This window comes from Micromys minutus (assembly GCF_963924665.1).
Source record: "Micromys minutus genome assembly, chromosome: 13".
NCBI lineage: Eukaryota > Metazoa > Chordata > Mammalia > Rodentia > Muridae > Micromys > Micromys minutus.
In genome coordinates, this window is record NC_137982.1 from 3292618 (window position 1) to 3311247 (window position 18630).

The 18630-nt window shown below is 51.0% G+C and overlaps 1 protein-coding gene across 2 annotated transcripts; it reads left to right on the forward strand.

The window, feature by feature from the left end:
- Positions 1-560: 560 nt before the first annotated feature.
- Positions 561-18583, forward strand: STKLD1 (serine/threonine kinase like domain containing 1; the record flags this gene model as incomplete). 2 transcript variants are annotated; one of them, XM_080927177.1, is made up of 19 exons in its annotated part: positions 561-575; positions 1665-1751; positions 4356-4400; positions 6132-6206; positions 7206-7310; positions 9446-9516; positions 10182-10297; positions 11493-11611; positions 11799-11962; positions 12621-12751; positions 13252-13335; positions 14546-14662; positions 15312-15452; positions 15824-15952; positions 16668-16796; positions 16867-16995; positions 17868-18008; positions 18184-18263; positions 18473-18583. In XM_080927177.1, the coding sequence occupies 19 exons, from the start codon at positions 561-563 to the stop codon at positions 18551-18553; spliced, it is 1959 nt and encodes a 652-aa protein (XP_080783303.1). In that variant the 3' UTR covers positions 18554-18583. The 2 variants fall into 2 exon arrangements, with proteins under 2 accessions (XP_080783303.1, XP_080783304.1); XM_080927178.1 differs by lacking the exon at positions 15824-15952.
- Positions 18584-18630: the final 47 nt, after the last annotated feature.

Genomic DNA, 18630 nt, shown 5'->3' on the forward strand with positions numbered 1-18630 from the left:
TCCAGACCCCGCCCGCCACGCTCAAGGAGCCCGGCGCCGGCGCACCGCCCTTCACGAGCAGGCCCCGCCCCCACGCTCCAGGCCCCGCCCCCTCAGCCCCTACGGACCACCCCTGGCCCTTTAGCCTCTAGAATCCCAAGCCCCGGCCACTTTACACCCTCAAGGAGCAGCAGGTCCCGCCCACCGTGCTGGTAGACTTCCTGCCACCTGTGTCTCCAGCCCGTTGTACTTGAGGCTCCGCCTACCATGGCGTCACAGAATATGCCCCGCCCCCACCCTACCCAACACGCCGGGCCCCGCCCTTCGTCCCCGTACACGGCACTCTATTCTCTGTGGCTTCTTTAAGGGGCATAGTGCGAGTACGCCATGTGCGGGCCAAAGTGTTAAGCAGACACGCCCCGGGCTGAGGGTTATGGAAGTCAGGTGGAGGAGCTGCGGAGGTGGGGTGGGCACAAGGGACAGTCACTACCGAGCATGCTCAAACGAGGGTTCGACTACTGGCCTGGCTCGAGGGCTTAGCCCGGCAGAGAGACAGTGAGGCAGTGTTTCCTCGAGGTACCATGGAAAAGTATCAGGTGCTGAGATGCCCCCAAAACCAAGGCCCAGGGTTTGTGGGCAGCGGGACAGGTCTGAGGGTCACACAGCCAGGCCCATTCTCCATCACAGATTGATCCCACCCCATAATCCCCGCAAGTTTCCTCCTTAGAGTCCTCCCAGAGCCTCAGTTTCCCTCTCTAAAAAGATGACCAATCCCCCAGTCTGACTGGAGAATGGCTCACGTGCCTTTCCCCACCCCTCCATGTATGGAAGACTTTATGGCAGAACACAGAACAAAAAACCTGAGTGGATTTTTTTTTAATTGTTTTTTTTTTCTGACATGTCAGACTCATTAAATGTTAGACTCGGCTTAAAAAGCTTCAGTTTTGCGCAGTTTGCTTCTCTTCTCTTTTCCAGTATTCTCTGAGAGAAGGCTTGCATGCATTAGCCAAGCAAATGCACTTCTGGTGGCCAGAAATGTTTAAAGAAAAAAAAAATCCACTGCTCCCTGGGCTGAGCTCTGAAGACTCCCTGTATCCCCCTGTACTCTATCTTCCTGTACTGCCTATGTCCCCACCCTGTCCCCATGCTGACCGCTGCCTCCCCACTCAGGCCTCCGACAGCACTGATCTTACAGAGACTTGAAGACCAGTTCTGAAGGTGTGGCCTCAAGCATGAGCTCTGGCTCAGACCCCAGAGTACCGTAGCCACAGGCAAGGACCTTGCACCCTAGGCCTCAGTATCTCTCAAGTAAATTGTAGGCAGCACCAGTGCAGGTCACAGAAAATGGCTGGGAAGTACTTCCTGCAGTGCTGAGCCCTGGAGGAAGCTATGACCACACCAGTTACACCAGTTACAGGGCCTTGTTTGGATGTTCATTTTGGAGAAGGTTACTGGATGGGGTGTCACTGGGGTTAAGAACAACTTAAGCCCCCTGTCCTCCGGGGCAACTTTCTCTTAATGAGACTGTAAAACAAGGGCTCCAGAATGGGCTCCACGCTGGAAGGCTTCTCAGTCCATCATCTGAGGCCATTTCCTCTACAGCTTGGGGGTCGGTGTGGAATCATCACCTGAGAAACACAGAATTATGCACACTTTCTCAAAGTCTTTCTCTTCCCTGAGGGTAGATTTTGCAAAAGCTGAGTCCTGGGGCCTTAGGGGTGAACCTGGTGGCGGAGGAACCGGAAACCAAAACCAAGTACTTGATAAAACAGGTAAGGCAAAGAGCGCTGTGAGCCCAGTTCTGTAGCACTGGCTCTGCTCAACCCAAGCTCACAACCCCAGGTCACAGAGGTCCCTACAGTGGAGGCACACTGTAGCGTGAGACTTCCTGGAGTTCCCTCTCTATTCCCCTTACTCTGGTGAGGAGAAATGTTACTCCACTAACCACCATGCTCGCCCACCTGCCTGCCATCACCTCACTGAACCCAGAACAAAAACCCCAGTTTCATAGCCAAAGCTGGTGAGACTCAGGAGTCCCACCCTCACTGAGAATGCAGTTTCCCAGAAGATTGGTTGGAATCTGATAAGAGGTACAGGGCCACTCGTCACCAAAGGGGAAATGGGTTGAGGGGTAGAGAGAGTCTCAGAGGCTGTGCACAAGGCACAGAACTAGCACAGCTGAGATGGGTCAGGTCCACAGGGCCCTAGAGGGGAGTACTGCCCTACAAGTCCCTTATGTCCCTTCCTCTGTGGTGCTGACAGGGACCTTGGAGGTGGGATCAGAGCTCCTGGGGGCTTGGCCTGAAGTGTTCTATCTATCTCTGTTGCTCATTAGCTGGGGGTCAGCTCCCTTCTGTCACAGGCCAGTGGCCAAAGTGGCTGCCTGTCTTCTCTACAGTCAAAGGAGGGTTTGTCCTTGTTTTGTTGTCTAAAGCTAGCCACACTGGGAGGAAGGCAGGTAAAACTAAGTTTAAAGCCAGCTTGTGCTACACCGTGAAACCTTGTCTCAACAAGCAAACACAAGCAAAATTAGCCACCTGTGCTTTCTAAATAAAAATCAGGTGAGGGGTTATAGGCAGGAGTCTTGTGACTTCCCAGTCTCTTATGTTTGTAAGAATGGTACCCGGGTTGATAACACCCTCATTGTCCCTTGTCACCACAGCTTCCTCCCCTCCGATCTGACAGCTGTGTCTCCTCCCAACTAGCTTCATGTGCCGTAGTTGACCCGACCTGTCCAATCTTGCGGCTTTAGCTCGATTTGTTTCCACCAGCATAAGCAACTGTGATATCTTTATAGGGTCTTCCTTCCCTTGAGCATATATAACTTCCTTGGGGGGGAGGGGGAATCCATCGAATAGGAGATATTGAAAGATGTTTCTTCTGTTTGTTTAGAGACCCTTTCTTTGTAGCCCTGGCTGTATGTATGTATGTATGTATACTCAGTATGTAGACCAGACTAGCTTCAAACTCAAAGGTCTATCTGCCTGTCTCTTCCTCCAGAATGCTGAGATTAAAAAGCACTATTAAACCACTGAGCCACATCCTGTCCTCAACATTACTGGTTCAACTTACTCCTGCCCCCCCCCTTTTTACCGGGGTGGTTTGTTTTCTTAAAAGACAGCTTTCTCTGTGTAGCCCTGGCTGTTTTGGAACTCACTCTGTAGACAGGCTGGCCTCAGACTCAGAGATCCACCTGCCTCCTGAGTGCTGGGGTTAAAGGCATGTGCTGCCACCACCTGACCAACTTATTCTTTGTTATTTTAGAATAAGTGTTTGGATTTTAGTTTTGGTTTTTGGAGGCAGGGTTGCTGTCTTAGTCAGGATTTCTATTCCTGCACAAAATATGACCAAGAAGCAAGTTGGGGAGGAAAGGGTTAATCAGCTTACACTTCCATATGCTGTTCAACACCAAAGGAAGTCAGGACGGGAACCCAAGCAGGTCAGAAAGCAGGAGCTGATGCAGAGGCCATGGAGGGATGTTACTTACTGGCTTGCTCCCCCTGGCTTGCTCAGCCTGCTTTCTTATAGAACCCAGGTCAACCAGCCCAGGGATGGCTCCACCCACAATGGGCTGGGCCCTCTCCCCTTGATCACTAGTTCAGAAAATGCCTTACAGCTGGATCTCATGGAGGCATTTCCTCAACTGAGGATCCTTCAAGTTGACACAAAACCAGCCAGTACAGTTGTACTGGTTTTTTTTTTTTTTTATAAGTCCAGGGAGCCTCAAACTCAGAGATCCCCCCACCTCTGCCTGCTAAGCATTGGGATTGTAAACACAAGCCACCATGCCCAGTGAAGGATTTTCTACATTTGGCTGACTTTCCTAGAAATGGTGTGGTAACAATGATGATACTGGTGTTGGAGGTGATAGGTTATATGGTGGTAGTGATAGGTGGTGATGGTGGTGATGGTGATGATGGTAGTGATGGTGATGCTGTGGTGGTGGTGGTGATGCTAGTGGAAGTGATGGTGGTGATGGTGGTGGTGGTGATGGTAGTGGTAGTGATAGTGGTGGTGATGGTAGTGGAAGTGATGGTGATGGTAGTAGAAGTGATGGTGGTGATGGTGGTGGTGGTAGTGATGGTGGTAGTAATGGTGGTGATGGTGGTAGTGATGGTGATGGTGGTGGTAATGGTGGTGGTGGTGATGGTAGTGGTAGTGATGATGGTGGTGATGGTGATGGTGATGATGGTGGTGATGGTGGTAGTGATGGTGGTGGTGATGGTGGTGATGGTGGTGGTGGTAGTGATGGTAGTGGTGGTGATAGTGGTGGTAGTGAGTGTGATAATGACAATAGAGATCATGACAGCAGAAGTGGTAGAAGCCATTGTTCACTACACATTTACTAACTGAGCTTTTCTTCCTGGGACCTACAGGTGGAGTGTATTGATGAGCACCATGCCAACAAGGCCCTGGAGGAGGTAATGATCAGTGGTTCCCTGGGACAATCAGTACTCAGCAGACACAGGAACTGGATTTTGTGCTCACTTGCTGAGTGACTGGATAAATGTGCATTAGTTATAGAGGGAGTCCACCTTCAGGACATCCACTCCTTGGGACACCTTTCCTCTAATGGCTTCTCTACCACTAACCATCTTTTAAGTTTTTATTTATTTATTTATCAAAACAGGATGTCACTATGTATCTCTTGCTGGGACTCAGTCTTGTATTCCAGTCTGGCCTCAAACTCAGAGAACTGCCTGCTCTGCCTCCTCCTGAGTGCTAGGATAAAGCCATGAGCCACCACACCTGGTTTGACTGTCAGGTTTTCAAAGCAAGCATTTTAACCCACTGACTCATCTTGTTGACCCCCAATAATCATGTTTTTAAAAACAGGTCTTGTTTTCCTTACATTTGTTTAGCATGTCTCTTACATGCATGACTTGTGGCACATGTAGGAAGGTCGGAAGACAGCTGTAGGGAGATGGTTTTCTCCTTGTGTTTTTACTCACCGACCCATCTCACATTTTCTGAAGACGTTTTTCTTCAGGCTTGGGGCTGTACTTCAGTGGTGGGACATGTGCCTCAATTGCTCAGAGCCCTGGGTTCTGTCTCTAGCACGGGAAAAAAAAATGTTTTTCCTCTAGTTATAAAAGTAGAAAGCTTGGGAGACACAAAGAAAATGTTTAGAAAGAAAATGTAAATTAGTCAGTTAGTTGAGTGTGCTGGTGCTCACTCGAAGTCCCAGCATTGACTGGATCTTGAGTTTGAGGCCAGCCTGGATGGCACTGTGAGGTTCTGACTCAAGAGACAAAGGGCTGAGATGTGGCTCTGTGGTAAGGCGCCAGCCTCAAATACACAGGCCCGGGACCCGGTTCTCAGCATAAAATAGAAGAAAAGGAGCAAGGAAGGAGGAGGGGGAGAAGGAAGAACAGGAGAGAGGAAAGAGTCAGGGGAGAGTGAGAGGGTTGCAAATCGCCTTCACAGAGCCACAGGTAACTGCAGTTAGCAGCTAGGAGCCATTTCTTTGGGCCTCTCTAGAAATCTCACCAGAGTGAAAGGTGACTCCTCCTCCATGATGGTTCCTTTTGGGTTGGCTTCCTTCTGGAGTTGCCTGCTCTTGCACATCGCCAGTCAACCTGTCTGTGTCACACACAGCGTCTGGAGCAGAAGTAGACGGTGGTCACACACCATTCCCATTCACATATGCCAGGCCAGGCATTTCCACACCCAGCTTCCTACCAAAGCACTGGCCCATCTGGCCATGGTGTTTAGGCAGCCATTTCTGCTGCCTGATTGGATTTGTTTCCCTGAGTACTTCACTGTGCCCTGGGACACAGCGTCTTCTCCAGCCCAGCCTGACTGTCTCCTAGTACCCTCTGGGTCTGCACCAGTTCTCCAGGGGTTGGAGGTTGTGCTGGGTATCAAATCCAGGCCTCTATAGAAAAGTGTTCTATTCTCGAACTTACGCCCCAGCCTGTTACCATTTTTATATGTTCATGTGAGGCTCAGAAAGGAAGAAGAACAAGTCTTGTTGGCACAGCATGACCATCCCATTCTGGAGACCCACACCAGCCTCCTGGCCTCTCTCCAGCAGGCTACACAGCGTCCTTACACCCCTGCTATGCCCTGCCCAGAGCCGTCACGTCATCTCTGGTTTAGAATGTGTAGCAGAGCAGGACTGGCTGAGACTCTGTTCCTTCTTTGTACAGCTAATGCCTCTGCTGAAGCTCCAGCACCCCAACATCTCTCTGTACCATGAGATGTTCATCATGTGGAACAATGAGGTGGGTTGGAGCGCCCACAACCCAGCATCTGACAGCACTCTGGGAGGCAGGCATTTCCTGGGTTCTGTGAATGATCTCTAATGACCTCCCCACAACAACCTCATCATATGAGGCCTAACAGCTCATTCCACAAAACAGGATGCTGACGCTAAGAGTCACCACTTCTGGGTCCACCAGCTCTAACACAGCTCAAGCAAGAGGCCAGGTGCTAGGCTCCAGACTGCACCTGTAATGATGGGGTTTTGGCTTCTGTAGAAGGGAGCTGATACTGAGAAGCTGCTTTTCTGGCTTCTCCTCTTGTCTCAAAGCTGTGGACCCCTTATCCCCATGGCAATAGGGTAGGAACATTATTCTCATTCATGGTGGGGTCGATGACCCTCACAATTAGTGGATCCTGGGTAGGGCTTCCCAGGCTTGTGTCCTGTTGGCAACAGGACTTCCTGCCTTTGCAACGAGTACAGCTTTCCTAAGTCACACCTTCAGAGGGGACTGAGGGGAAGGAGGACCCTGAGCAGACTGAGGGGCCTCCACTGTGTCTCCTCTCCACATCAGTTTCCCTGCTAAGCTGACACCTTCACTAGGGAGGCCCTCACTGCATGCACCCTCCAGTTTCCTAAGCACCCGATGCTTTCAGAGATGATGTTTCCTTGGAGGAAACAACAGACCACTGGCCACATCCTGAACCCTGAACAGGGTCACATCCTCAGAGGAGCTCCCAGAGACTATCCTGCAGTTGAGAAGTAAAGGCAATTCCACCACAAAGGGCTCTATGTGCAGAGGCCAGGGACAACTACAGTTTGCAGGAAGGCCTATTAATGGCAAGGCCTGGTGTGGGAGGGCATAGGAATGGGGAAAAGAGAGTAAGGGGCCCCTCTTAGGCTTTATTACCATTGCTGCCACAAACAATAGCCACTGAAAGATGCCCTGGAGCAAGGGATCCTACAGAGCCCCCAGGCCCAATCTTTGAGTAGCTGATTAAGGGGCCTTGTCTTCTGACAGATCTCTTCTCTGTTCCTCTGCTTGGTGATGGATTATTACACAGAAGGAACCTTTCAGAATATCTTGGAGAAAAAGAGGAAGCTAAAAGAGGTTGTTGACACTGAGGTAAGAGATACTCTGGTGCCGGGTGTGGTAGTGCACGATTTTGGTCCCAGCCCTCAGGAGGCAGATCTCTGTGAGTTCGAGGCTAGCCTGGTCTACAAAAATGAGTCCAGGCCAGCCAGGGCTGGTTACACTGAGAAACCCTGTCAGAATAAAACAAGTGGGGGGGGGGGAGGATATGGGAAGGGGAGAGAGGTAGGAAGAGGGGGACAGAGGGAGGGAGGGAGAGAGGGAGAGACAGAGAGAGAGATTTGGGAGCCACCTAAATCTATAACCTGTACCCCTGCAAACCCTGCAGTAAGAAACAAGAGGAACTTTGGGCTGGCCTTAGGCTCCTCTTCCCTGTATAGTTCTTACACTGCGATGTGCACTTGTCTCAGTTGCATAGCTTGAGGCTCTACAAGTGTGCATACACCAGCCCCAGCCCCAGCCCCCAGCCTGGCCAAAGGGTTAGGCATTCTTAGGACCCAGAAGATCCCAAGGCAAAATGGGGTTCTGCCTCCAGAGAATGTAATACACTTCCTGAAATTCATCCAGATGAGTTCAGTGTATGTGGCTCAAATCTGAACACACGTTGTGCAGTCAGCCCCATGCCTTTGAGGTCTAACCTTACCTTGATGCTCTTCCTGTGGTCAGCTAGCTGCCTTTGTTTATGGCCAGGAAGTGCTCAGTGGGTCAGCCTCTCCTGCGCTGATGAGCCTTTGCTCACCCCAGTACAGGCTGTAGAGTATGGCTGCCCAGGGCATTGGTGGGGCATTGGTGGATCGACAGGCTAATCTTTCTTACCTAATCATGTAGGACTAGGTGTTTTGCTGGGTCAGAGAGTAGGGGATGTGGCTTCAGCAGGCATTCTAACAGAAGCTGGTTTGCCAGGGTTTACTCTCCCCAGAAACAAAGAGGGTTTCCCTTCTATATGGCTCTTTGGCCTGTCTTTTCCCTGGCAAGTGTTCAAGGGGTAGTGACATTTTGTTATAACTTTAATTTGCCCCCTTATCAGTAGTCCTGACAAACACATTTGGATATGTGTCTTTGTTTGTTATGTTGTATTTTATTTTATTTTGAGGTGAACTCACCAGCTAAGGATGACCTTGAACTGATACCTGTCTTCACTTCCTCAGTGCTGGGATTATAGGCCTCTATAACCACAATCAGCAACATTTTGGCCATTTGGAGTTATTCTGGGCCCGTTTAACTGTTCTTCCCATTCAAATTGTTTTCTTGTTGATTTATAAATATTCTTTACATATGGTAGACATCAATGTTCATATATCTCTACCTAGTCTGGGATTTGCCAGTTCACTTGTTTGATAACCACCTAGTAATAGGCAATACTTGCTGTAACGGAAGCCAGTCCTCCCTGAGGCCAAAGCATTTTGGACCTGGTTTAGGCAGCCTTCCCTACCCCAAGGTCAAAAGGCTTTCCTTAATTTTCTTCTAGAAGTTTATAAACTTTCACTTTTACTTTTGGGACCAGTACCTTCCCAAGATCTAAGTCTGATTTCCTCTGAGGCTTTCTGTGCTCCTGTGGACCGGCTGCCATCCCCCTGAGACTTTCTGTGCTCCTGTGGACCGGCTGCCATCACCCTGAGAGGTGCGGAGCCGTGAAGCTCTCTCATTGCTCACGCCTCAGGGGCAGGCTCTTGAGTGGGCGTGCACCTCTGTCGCGGGCAGAAATCTTGGAAACAGAAATAGTCTCAGAAGCCATGAAATGAGCTCCTCTCTCAGAACAAGGGCCACAGCAGGAAGATATGGTTCTCCTGCGACCCAGTTTCTGGCACCTCAGAGTGTCTTTTAATCCGGATCTGAGATTCAGGAGTCCTAGGTACATAATTTGAAAATGGCACCCCCGAGCATAGGGGCCATTCTGCTGCCTCCTGTGCTGTCTCACAGGCTCTGTTCACTCCAATGGTATAAAGTACAAACCTGGGCAGGCACTGCAGGGGCTTCAGCATCAGCACTGCCCATAGAGGTCGCCTTCTGAGACCACTGTGGTCCAAGATAGTGGCCCCAGGGCACCCAGTATCTCCAGCTTGTCACTGTTCCACTGACAGCTTTGGGTGTTCATATGTAGCTTTGCAGAGACGCCATAGGGGGATTCCTAAACCCCTTCAATGTCACATCCCCTGCTTCTTCTTCAGTGGATACACATCATGCTAAGCCAGGTGTTGGATGCCATTGAGTACCTACACGAGTTGAACATCATTCACAGGTAATGGAGCCTCCTCTGGAGATTGGCCAAAACTCCTAGGCCCAGATACCCAAGCCCAGGGACCAGATTCGGGCAAGATGGGGCATCTTCTGAGAACCCCTTTCTTGGCTGAGAGAACAGCCCCTGAGTGTCTGACTCACCCCAAAGGCACAGGGCTGTGGGAGTGTGGGGGCCGAACAGGGCAGTTCTAAAGGGCGAGGAAGCAGAGATAAGATGCCAAGGAAGAGGTTGCCTGCAGTGCACAGCCTCTGAACAGGCCAGTAAGAGTTGCTGCAATGCAAACCTGGTCTTTGACCCTTGCACCCAGCTTCAGGCCAAAGATGTGCAGTGGAAAGAATCCTGGGAATGGCTTCCATCAACATGGGCCATGTGAGCAAAGAGAACAGTGACCATGGTAATGCCACCGGAAGTACAGAACGATGGCTCTCTTCTCTAACGGGGGACCCCCGTGTTTGTACTTACAATGAGCTTCTTCCCTAACGTACAGAAACTGAATAGACGTCATGTTCTAGGAAACAATTATTTAAGAAGCAGGCTGAGCAGAGCATTTTCTTGAGGGGTGAAAGGGCTGGAACTGGGTGGAAGAGCAGGCTTAGGGCTCAGGCATGTGCTAGCCCTATCCCAGGCGGCTGCATGGTACCAAGGGGCCCTGTTCTTGGTTCCAGGAACCTCAAGCCTTCCAACATTGTCCTTATTAACAACAGCTACTGTAAACTACAGGACCTGAGCTCCCAGGCACTGATGACTCACGAAGCCAAGTGGAATGTCCGAGCAGAAGAAGGTGGCAAGGGATGGGTGGCAAAGGAGATGGTGGCTCTTAGCATCCAGAGGGTAGTGGTTACTCTTGGGGCTGGGCTTTGTAACTCAAGGTCTAGAGATCTCCAACCTGTGGGATAACACATCAGATCTGCCACTGTGGGAAGGTGCAGGGCCCAAAGGACTCTGACATGTAAAGAGAGCGTTGGGACACAACCCAGTGGTTGTGGTCCCCTAAAGATGTTGATCCTTGTGGGGAAGAAAGCACCCAAAAAGGACAGAAGCTACATAAAGAGGTTCAGAAGTCCTCTGGGATGTAGGCACTGACTATGCATGTTAGACAGGGACCTGAAATAGTCCAGGAGATGGAAAAATGTTAGGGTAAAAGGAGTGGAGTATATCAAGCCTGTAACAGCTGTCACAGACAGACAGACAGAACAACCTGGGAAGAGAATTCAGAGTCCTGTGGTGGCAATGGTTGTCCTTGGCACACATAGGATAGGTGGGTGAGTAGATAAATGGGTGCAGAGATGGGTGGCCTGATGCGTAGGTGGGTACTTGAAAGGGTTGTATGAAGGTATCAATGGGGTGTGTCCTTGGAGTCTGAGTCTGGCCCTTTGCTGTTTGGCTAGGGATTGGAGGTTTAGAAATGGAGTGACTATCTGAGGCCAGGCACACTGATAGAACAGGGTAAGGACACTACACTGGTGGTTCTTTCTGCAGGGCTTAGGTTTAAGAAAAAGGCAATGCAGCCAGAACTTTGCCCTAGGGTCCTAACATTTAGAGGGGATGAGCTGTTCAAAGAGGGCCACACTTTGTCTTTTCTGGAACATGCTTTCTTATCTCCTGCCTGTTGTCACACAGACAGGCAGGCAGGCACTCAGGCCAGCCTGGCAGACACTTGACCAGATGAACAAGCCTCTCTGGTGGAGATTAAGGTCTGCCAGGACAATAGCCTCACTGCCTAAGCACTTTTCATCCCACCCAAAGAGGGTGACTGTCGGGGCCCCTCTCTGGAGCCCTTACAAAGGACCACTGGAACGGGGACAATGTAGCTGAGCCCAGTGGGGCAAGCCTGGACTTCAAGGCACATCTCTCTCAACACAACCAAAAGAGGAGTGGCAGTGTGGGGTTGGGGAGGGTCAGACTGGCTCTTTCCTGTTCCTTATCCCCAGGGAACACAGCACTCAGTGGCTCTTCCACCTTGATTCTGCCCACAGACCCCTGCCAGAAGTCCTGGATGGCTCCCGAAGCTCTCAAATTCTCCTTCTCCAGCAAATCCGACATCTGGTCCCTGGGCTGCATCATTTTAGACATGGCCACTTGCTCCTTCCTGAACGTGAGCTTCCTATGGGAGGCTGCCTGCTTCCATCCTGCCCACCATGCCTCCCTCACCCTTCCTCTGTTCCATGCTCACTTTCCTCAGGCCCCTGCCTCAGTTCTTGCTGGCCTGACGAGGGAGCGCTGATAGCAGCAGTTATCTTCCTGGCTGGGAAAAGCCCAGGTGACGCCCTCTTCTCTTGAAGGACACAGAAGCCATGCACCTGCGGAAGTCCATCCGCCATCACCCAGGCAGCCTGACGCCCATCCTGAAAACCATGGAGGAGAAGCAAATCCCTGGTACAGAAGTCTACTATTTGCTCCTGCCCTTCATGCTGCATATCAACCCCTCTGACCGACTACCAATCAAGTGAGCTCAGAGCTGGGTCTTCCTTGAACCTAGCTCTATACCTTTTAGCGTCTTCCCACCTCGACACACAGAGCGATCCTGATTCGCCCACACACATCCCTCAACCACCTGGCAGCCACTAATCTTAAACACATGGTGGATTTTTGTTTTGTTTTGTGTTTAGATTAGGTTTCACTATGGCCCAGGCTAGCTGCAAATCCCCCTGCCTCAGCTTCCTGACTGCTGGAATTACAGATGTGTTCATCTGCCTTGAATACCTGTCTCTTTGAAAAAGATGCAGGCGGCCCTACTTTCCCACTAGGTGTAGAGACTTGACCGTAAGGACACACTTATCACTTTCAGTAGACCAGGAAAAGTTTCTGTTCTAATGATGTCAATCAGAAAACATGCACGTATGTTTTTAAGAAGAAAGGGCATGAAGGCAGAGGTGCTGGACCGAGGACCATCGTTGGGGGCCCTGCCATGGAGGGAGCCCTGTGATTTCAGAGTAGAGTGGGTCCCCAGAAGTGGACTACAAAGGTAGTTACTAGATACACATGGAACAGAGTCCACCCGCCAGGAAGCCCGTGTTCAGTGTCTGCTGCCATGGGTCACCCACAGCTCAAAGCAGAGGGATGGTCCTATGCGAAGCCACTGGTATTCTCCGCCCCTTTGCCAGGGATGTGATCCGAGTCACCTTCACGAGCAACTCCTTCAGGAACTCCTGTGTTGCTCTGAACATGCAGCGGCAGACGGTTCCCATCTTCATCACTGACGTGCTGTTAGAAGGCAACATGGCCAACATCTTAGGTGACGGCGGGGACGCGGTGGGTAGTGTTGGGAGCGGGTGTGGCCTTGGCACTAGTTTCAGATGCTTGGTGTCTCTCTCCCACAACTTGCATGATTAGTGAGGGGAACAGTTTCCAGGTTTCTCCCCTGTACGTAATGTATACCCTTGCTCTCAGCAGCTCGGCTCTGCCCATTTTCCCTGTTCTCATTGGTCAAAGCCCCTGTGTAGTTAAGACAGTTAAGATGTGTTCACTGCTCATTTCCTCAGGAGTCCTGTGCCCTTTGGCTGTACCCCATTGGCAGCCGGCTGTGTGCTTCCTATGTGCACAGCAGCAGGCCCAGTGGACTCGGGGGTAGGTTCACAAAGACTTGGGTTGGATTCAGTGAGTCCCTCGGTGTGAGCGCCCACTGAAAAGTGAGGCTGGGAATGCTGACTCTGCGGTCTGATTGTTGCAAGCCCGTTCCTCCATGGCTTGGTCCTCAGTAGTGTTCTCCATATCCTTATATCCTTGTTCCTGCAGATGTCATGCAGAATTTCTCCAATCGACCAGAGGTCCAACTTAGAGCCATTAACAAGTTTCTGACAATGCCAGAGGATCAGCTAGGTAAAGGTCCTGCACCTTCCCCAGAGACTCCCAGGGGAGGCTGGGAGGTAGGGATTACCAACCTGCTGCTACAGGATTTTCTGGCCAGTGCTACTAACTGGGACGCTGATTGAGTCTATGCTTACTAACAAAGAAGGGTGGGAGAGAAGCTGGCTTCTCTGTGTGATTTCAACAGGTCAACAGGAAATCCACTTAGCATCAGGGAGGCCGAGGCAAGAAAATTGAGAGCTAGCCAGCCTGATCTATAGGGAGACTAGGGCTTGGGTTTTGTTTTGTTTAAAGACCACTTTTGCGGGGACATGGTGGTACTAGGGATTGACCCCGGGGGCTTGTGCAGTGCTGGTTAACTGAGCTACCTCCCCAGCTCTTGTTTGTTTGTAGTTTGAGAGTCTAAATTAACTATATACTAGTCTCAAACTCACTGTGTAGTCCAAAAAGTCCTTGGACTTGTAATCCTGCCTCTGGAGCACCTGCAATTACAAGTGTGCGCCATCACACCTGCTTGCCGAGACCCTTCCATCTGTCCCATCATCTCTGTAGTCAGCGTCTGAGCTGCTTCTTGCTTTCCACTTTTATAAACAGCACCAGGGCTGATCACCTGGCACGCTAGCCACTTGGCAATACTGCTTGTCAGATGTACATCTGGATATCAGAGTGAGAATGCTACATACCATCTGTCTTAGGGTTTCCATTGACCAAAGCAACTCTTATAAGGACATTTAATTAGAGAGGGCTCACAGGTTCAGAGGTAAGTCCATTATCATCAAGGCAGGAGCATGGCAGTGCCCAGGCAGGCATGGTGCAGGAGGAGCTGAGAGTTCTACTTGTTCTAAAGGCAAACAGAAGACTCTTCCAGGCAGCTAGGACACGGGTCTCTCAAAGCCCACTCCCAGAGTGACACACTTCTTCCAATAAGGCCACACCTGTCCCAACAAGGTCACATCTCCTAATAGTGCCACTCCCTGGGCCAAGCATATTTAAACCACCACACCAACTTCACAGGCACACCAACCTGCCCCCTACCAGGATGCATGAGAACAGCTCTTTCCCAGCATTGCTTCTGATGGGTATTAAGCGTCTTGGGAAATTCTAAAAACATGCTTTGACAGAAGGCTTAGCTGTTCATACTCTATAAACAGCCTCTGGGTACCATGTCTGGGCCACACAGCCCAGCCCCTCCTGTGCTTCACCTGTGCTGTGTACCCCACAGGCCTGCCATGGCCCACAGAGCTGGTAGAGGAGGTGATCAGCCTGGTAAAGCAGCACGAGAGGGTCCTGGATATTCTGCTCAGCACCTGCTCCCTGCTGCTGCGTGTTCTGGGCCAAGGTGGGTAGGGTGAAGAAGCTCTTCCCGCCCAGATCCTGTCTCACCAGCTCCTCCGACTTCCCATCCATCCCTAGCATCTACCTCTCCAGTCTGTTGTTCCCTTTTGTGCCTATGTGACTCCATCCCAGAGTGATGGAGGGCACAGTTATGAGTGTATACACTGGTCTACATGGGACCTGACCCATCCTGCTGGGACCCTGGACAGGTTCCTCAGCTGTGACATAGAAGCTAGACAGGTTGGTCTTCTGGCCTTTATTGACTAGGAGAGGTTTGGAGGAGGTGATTGCCAGCAGGGAGAACACTACACTGGAGTTCTTAGAATTCTCTGTCGCTGAGTCCTCATCAGTTCTCTGAAACAGGAAGAAAACTTAACTAGCTCCATTTTTAAGCCTGGAGCATCTAGTTACCCCTTTACCTTTCTAGTCTTAATACTGAGGGCCTAACCACACACAGATTGTCTTTTTTCTCAGGGCTTGTGTGGGTCAAATCCAGGTCCTCTTGTATGCCAGGCAAGCACTGTACCACTGGGCAAGAGCCCATACTTTAATTCAAAGAGGTGATGCTGTCCCCAGCTAGGAAGGGAGGATACTTGTCCACCTTAGAGCCCCAGCTGTGGGTTTGACCCATGTTCTTTCCCCGGCCCAATCAGCACTGGCACATGACTCAGAAGCTGAGATCCCAAGGAGCAGTTTGATCATCTCCTTTTTGATGAATGCCTTGCGGAGCCACCCTAACTCTAAAAGGCTCGTTTCTGTGATCTACAATGTGCTCACCATTATCTCGAGCCAAGGTGTGTTGGCCTTTTGCCCTTTGTTTCTGCTCTAAAAAAAGGTAGGGACAGAATAGAGGCCTTGGGGGATGGGTAGGAGAGGGGTCACTCTCAAGATGGATAGCAATCTTGTTCTCTGCTCTCAGTGGCAGTTACGGGCACTGCTTGGAAGCTGGGGACAGTGGCCAAGAACTGAATGGCTGGCTAGTAAGTCAATTCAAGGCTAGGTGTTGGGACACTCAGACTTCTTACCCACACTTGCATGAGAGGGCTATTAGGCATTAAAATAGAGAGCCAGGCAGACTAGTGTTACATCAGCCCACTGGGAAAAGGTAGTGCTGGGGAAGGCTTCTTGGAAACTTTTCCTCCAAGCGCTTATGGCCTGCCCACAGGACAGATCTCAGAAGAGCTGGAAGAGAAAGGGTTGTTTCAGCTTGTTCAAGAGCACCTGGAGAACTTCCAAGAGGACAGGGACATCTGCTTCGCTATCCTGAGCCTGCTCTGGTCCCTCCTGGTAGATGGTGAGGCCCTCCTGCGTAAGGCCCACACGAGACCTACTAGAGCAGTTCTCAACCTGTGGATCTTGACCCCACAGGAATAACCCACAGGGGTCACCTAAGACTATCAGGAAACACATATTTACATTATAGTTTATAATAGTAGCAAAGTTACAGATATGAAGTAACAAAAGTAATTTTATGGTTTGGGGTCACTATAACATGGACTGTATCAGTCATGACCAACAGGTTGAGAATTGCAGTTCTACAGCTTGTCCCTTAAGCACAGGAGGGCAATCCTAGGCCCCCTGGGGCTCTTTGGGGAGCCTAGTACATGGGCACAGTGAGACACTAGTGGGGTAAGATAGAAAAGCCTGTCCAATGAGTAGGCAGCCACTGGCTCCAGAGGTCTTCAGAGCATTTGAGGCCCTATCCTGATTTGGGGTTGAATGGGGGGTTTCCAGGCCTGTCCTTCTCTTGCTCAAGGGAAGAGAGCTCCAAGCCATGGCAACCCCAGACTACACCCTGTTAAGGCCACTAATGCTGAAAGTCCCCATCTCTACTGATGTCTCTACTGCAAACTGGCAGTGGAAAGCCCCATTTTCCATCTCTGAGGACATCAGTCCCCTTGATTCTCCTGTTGTTCTTGGTGGGAGGGTGCAGTGTAGAGGGGCACATACACAACAGGTGTTTCTGCTTATACCTGGCCTGGCGTCCCCCATCTTTGTCCTGGATCTAGTTGTCACTGTGAACAAAGAGCTCTTGGAGAAGCTCTCAGCCACAGTCACGTGGGTGCTGACTATGCATTCGGAGGATGTGGAAGTAGCGGAGGCTGGCTGTGCGGTGCTCTGGCTGCTGTCCGTGTTGGGTGAGCAGCCTGAGACCTTGGTAGCAGGGAGGGTGAGCCTGGACACATAGACAAGGCTTGTTTTTTGTAGGCTGCATAAAGGAGAATCAGTTTGAGCAGGTGGTAGTGCTGCTCCTGAGAAGCATCCAGCTGTGCCCTGGCAGAGCACTGCTGGTGAACAATGCAGTCCGTGGCTTGGCCAGCCTCGCAAAGGTGTCCGGTAAGTCTGAGACAGGCCAGGCTGCCTGCTAGCGGTGGAACAAAAGCCATCTCCCTCCAGTGATGTCCACCTGGTGACCCCAAACTAGAACAGGAAGAAACAGCCTCCAGGAAATACTGCAGGGACTTCTCCGTGGTTGTGTCTTAGGACTACCTCCTCTCTATACACATCTCACGGCTGCATGGGTTTCCTACAAAAATGTGTCTCCAAGGCCAGGCTTATGCCGGGTGTCACTCACACTGAGAACTGGCAGTCTTTGTAGAAAATTCTGGGCCCAGGGACATGCCATGGTCATGAGCAGCATATGGTAGGAATGCTCTCACCCCTGGTCTATCAGGGCTCCAAGGTTTCACTCCTGCTCATTTCTACTTACAACAGTCTACTGGCCTACTTGAACTTGTGGGGCCTCCTGGAGGGCAGCTGGGAATCTTATTTCCCCGACTTTTCCCTCACACCCTTATACAAAGTGCCTTGTGAAGGAGGTTTCAGCTCCTGAGGTCCAGTTAACTGCTGCAGGGTGAGAGGGCCACCTGCACAGAAGTCCCTTCTCCACAGCACCACACCATGGTCTCCATTTCTTTTCGGGGAAAAGGAACGTAAGTGCTGTATATCCTTTGGGCATGGCACTCACTGTAGAGATGCAAAGTGGTACAACCACCCCTTACATTTTACAGAGCAGGGGACAGCCCCGATTTTAGGAGCTTCCTTCACAGAAGGCTGGGGTTCCTGGCAGAAGAGCTCTCCCAGCAACCCTATGACCAGTCATGCTACTTCCCAGGGACGCTGGGGACAGGGGCCTGAGAAATGAGGGCAGCTGCAAAGGAGCTATACAAGACTTAATCTACACACAGTTCCTTGCCTCCCTACTCCAGAACTGGTAGCCTTCCGAATAGTAGTCCTGGAAGAGGGCAGCAGCGGCCTCCACCTTATCCAAGATACCTACCAGCTCCACAAGGATGACCCTGAGGTGGTGGAGAACCTCTGCATGCTGTTGGTCCATCTGACCTCCTACAGTGAGGACCCTTACCTTGTCCTCTCCGTGGCAGGAAGGGAAGGAGCCCCAGAGCCTGGTCTCAAACCCCTGTGACTTACCACTCATCCACTCTGAGTCAAAGTGGCACCTGACCAACCTTAACTGGCTGGTGGGCAGGGATCGTGAGCCTCATTATCTTCTCTGCCCCCCTGCAGAGGAGATCCTGCCAGAGATGGAGTCTGGAGGCATCAAAGACCTAGTCCGGGTGATCCGGGGACGCTTTACCTCCAGCCTGGTAAGTAATGACACCTTTATCAAGTCAGAACACTTGCATCTCACCGACATGATGCCTTTCCCCATGACTGGGCTGAATCCAAGCCTAAATGGGAAATGCAGCCAGACCACCTGAAAGAGTCCCTCGGTCTCGGGGTTATGTCATCAGAATAACTGCTCCTGGATCCTGATGTCACTGTAGCAAATGGTTCTCCTGTTTCCTCCTTCCAGGAGCTGATTTCTTATGCTGATGAGATACTTCAGGTACTGGAAGCAACTACAAATTCTAGTCCCCAGGAGGATCGGCTTTGAACCTCCTGCAGCACTGGAAGCCCCCAAGGTCTCCTCCCCACTGCAGTCAGCTCCTCTCTTCAGGCACTGAAATGCTG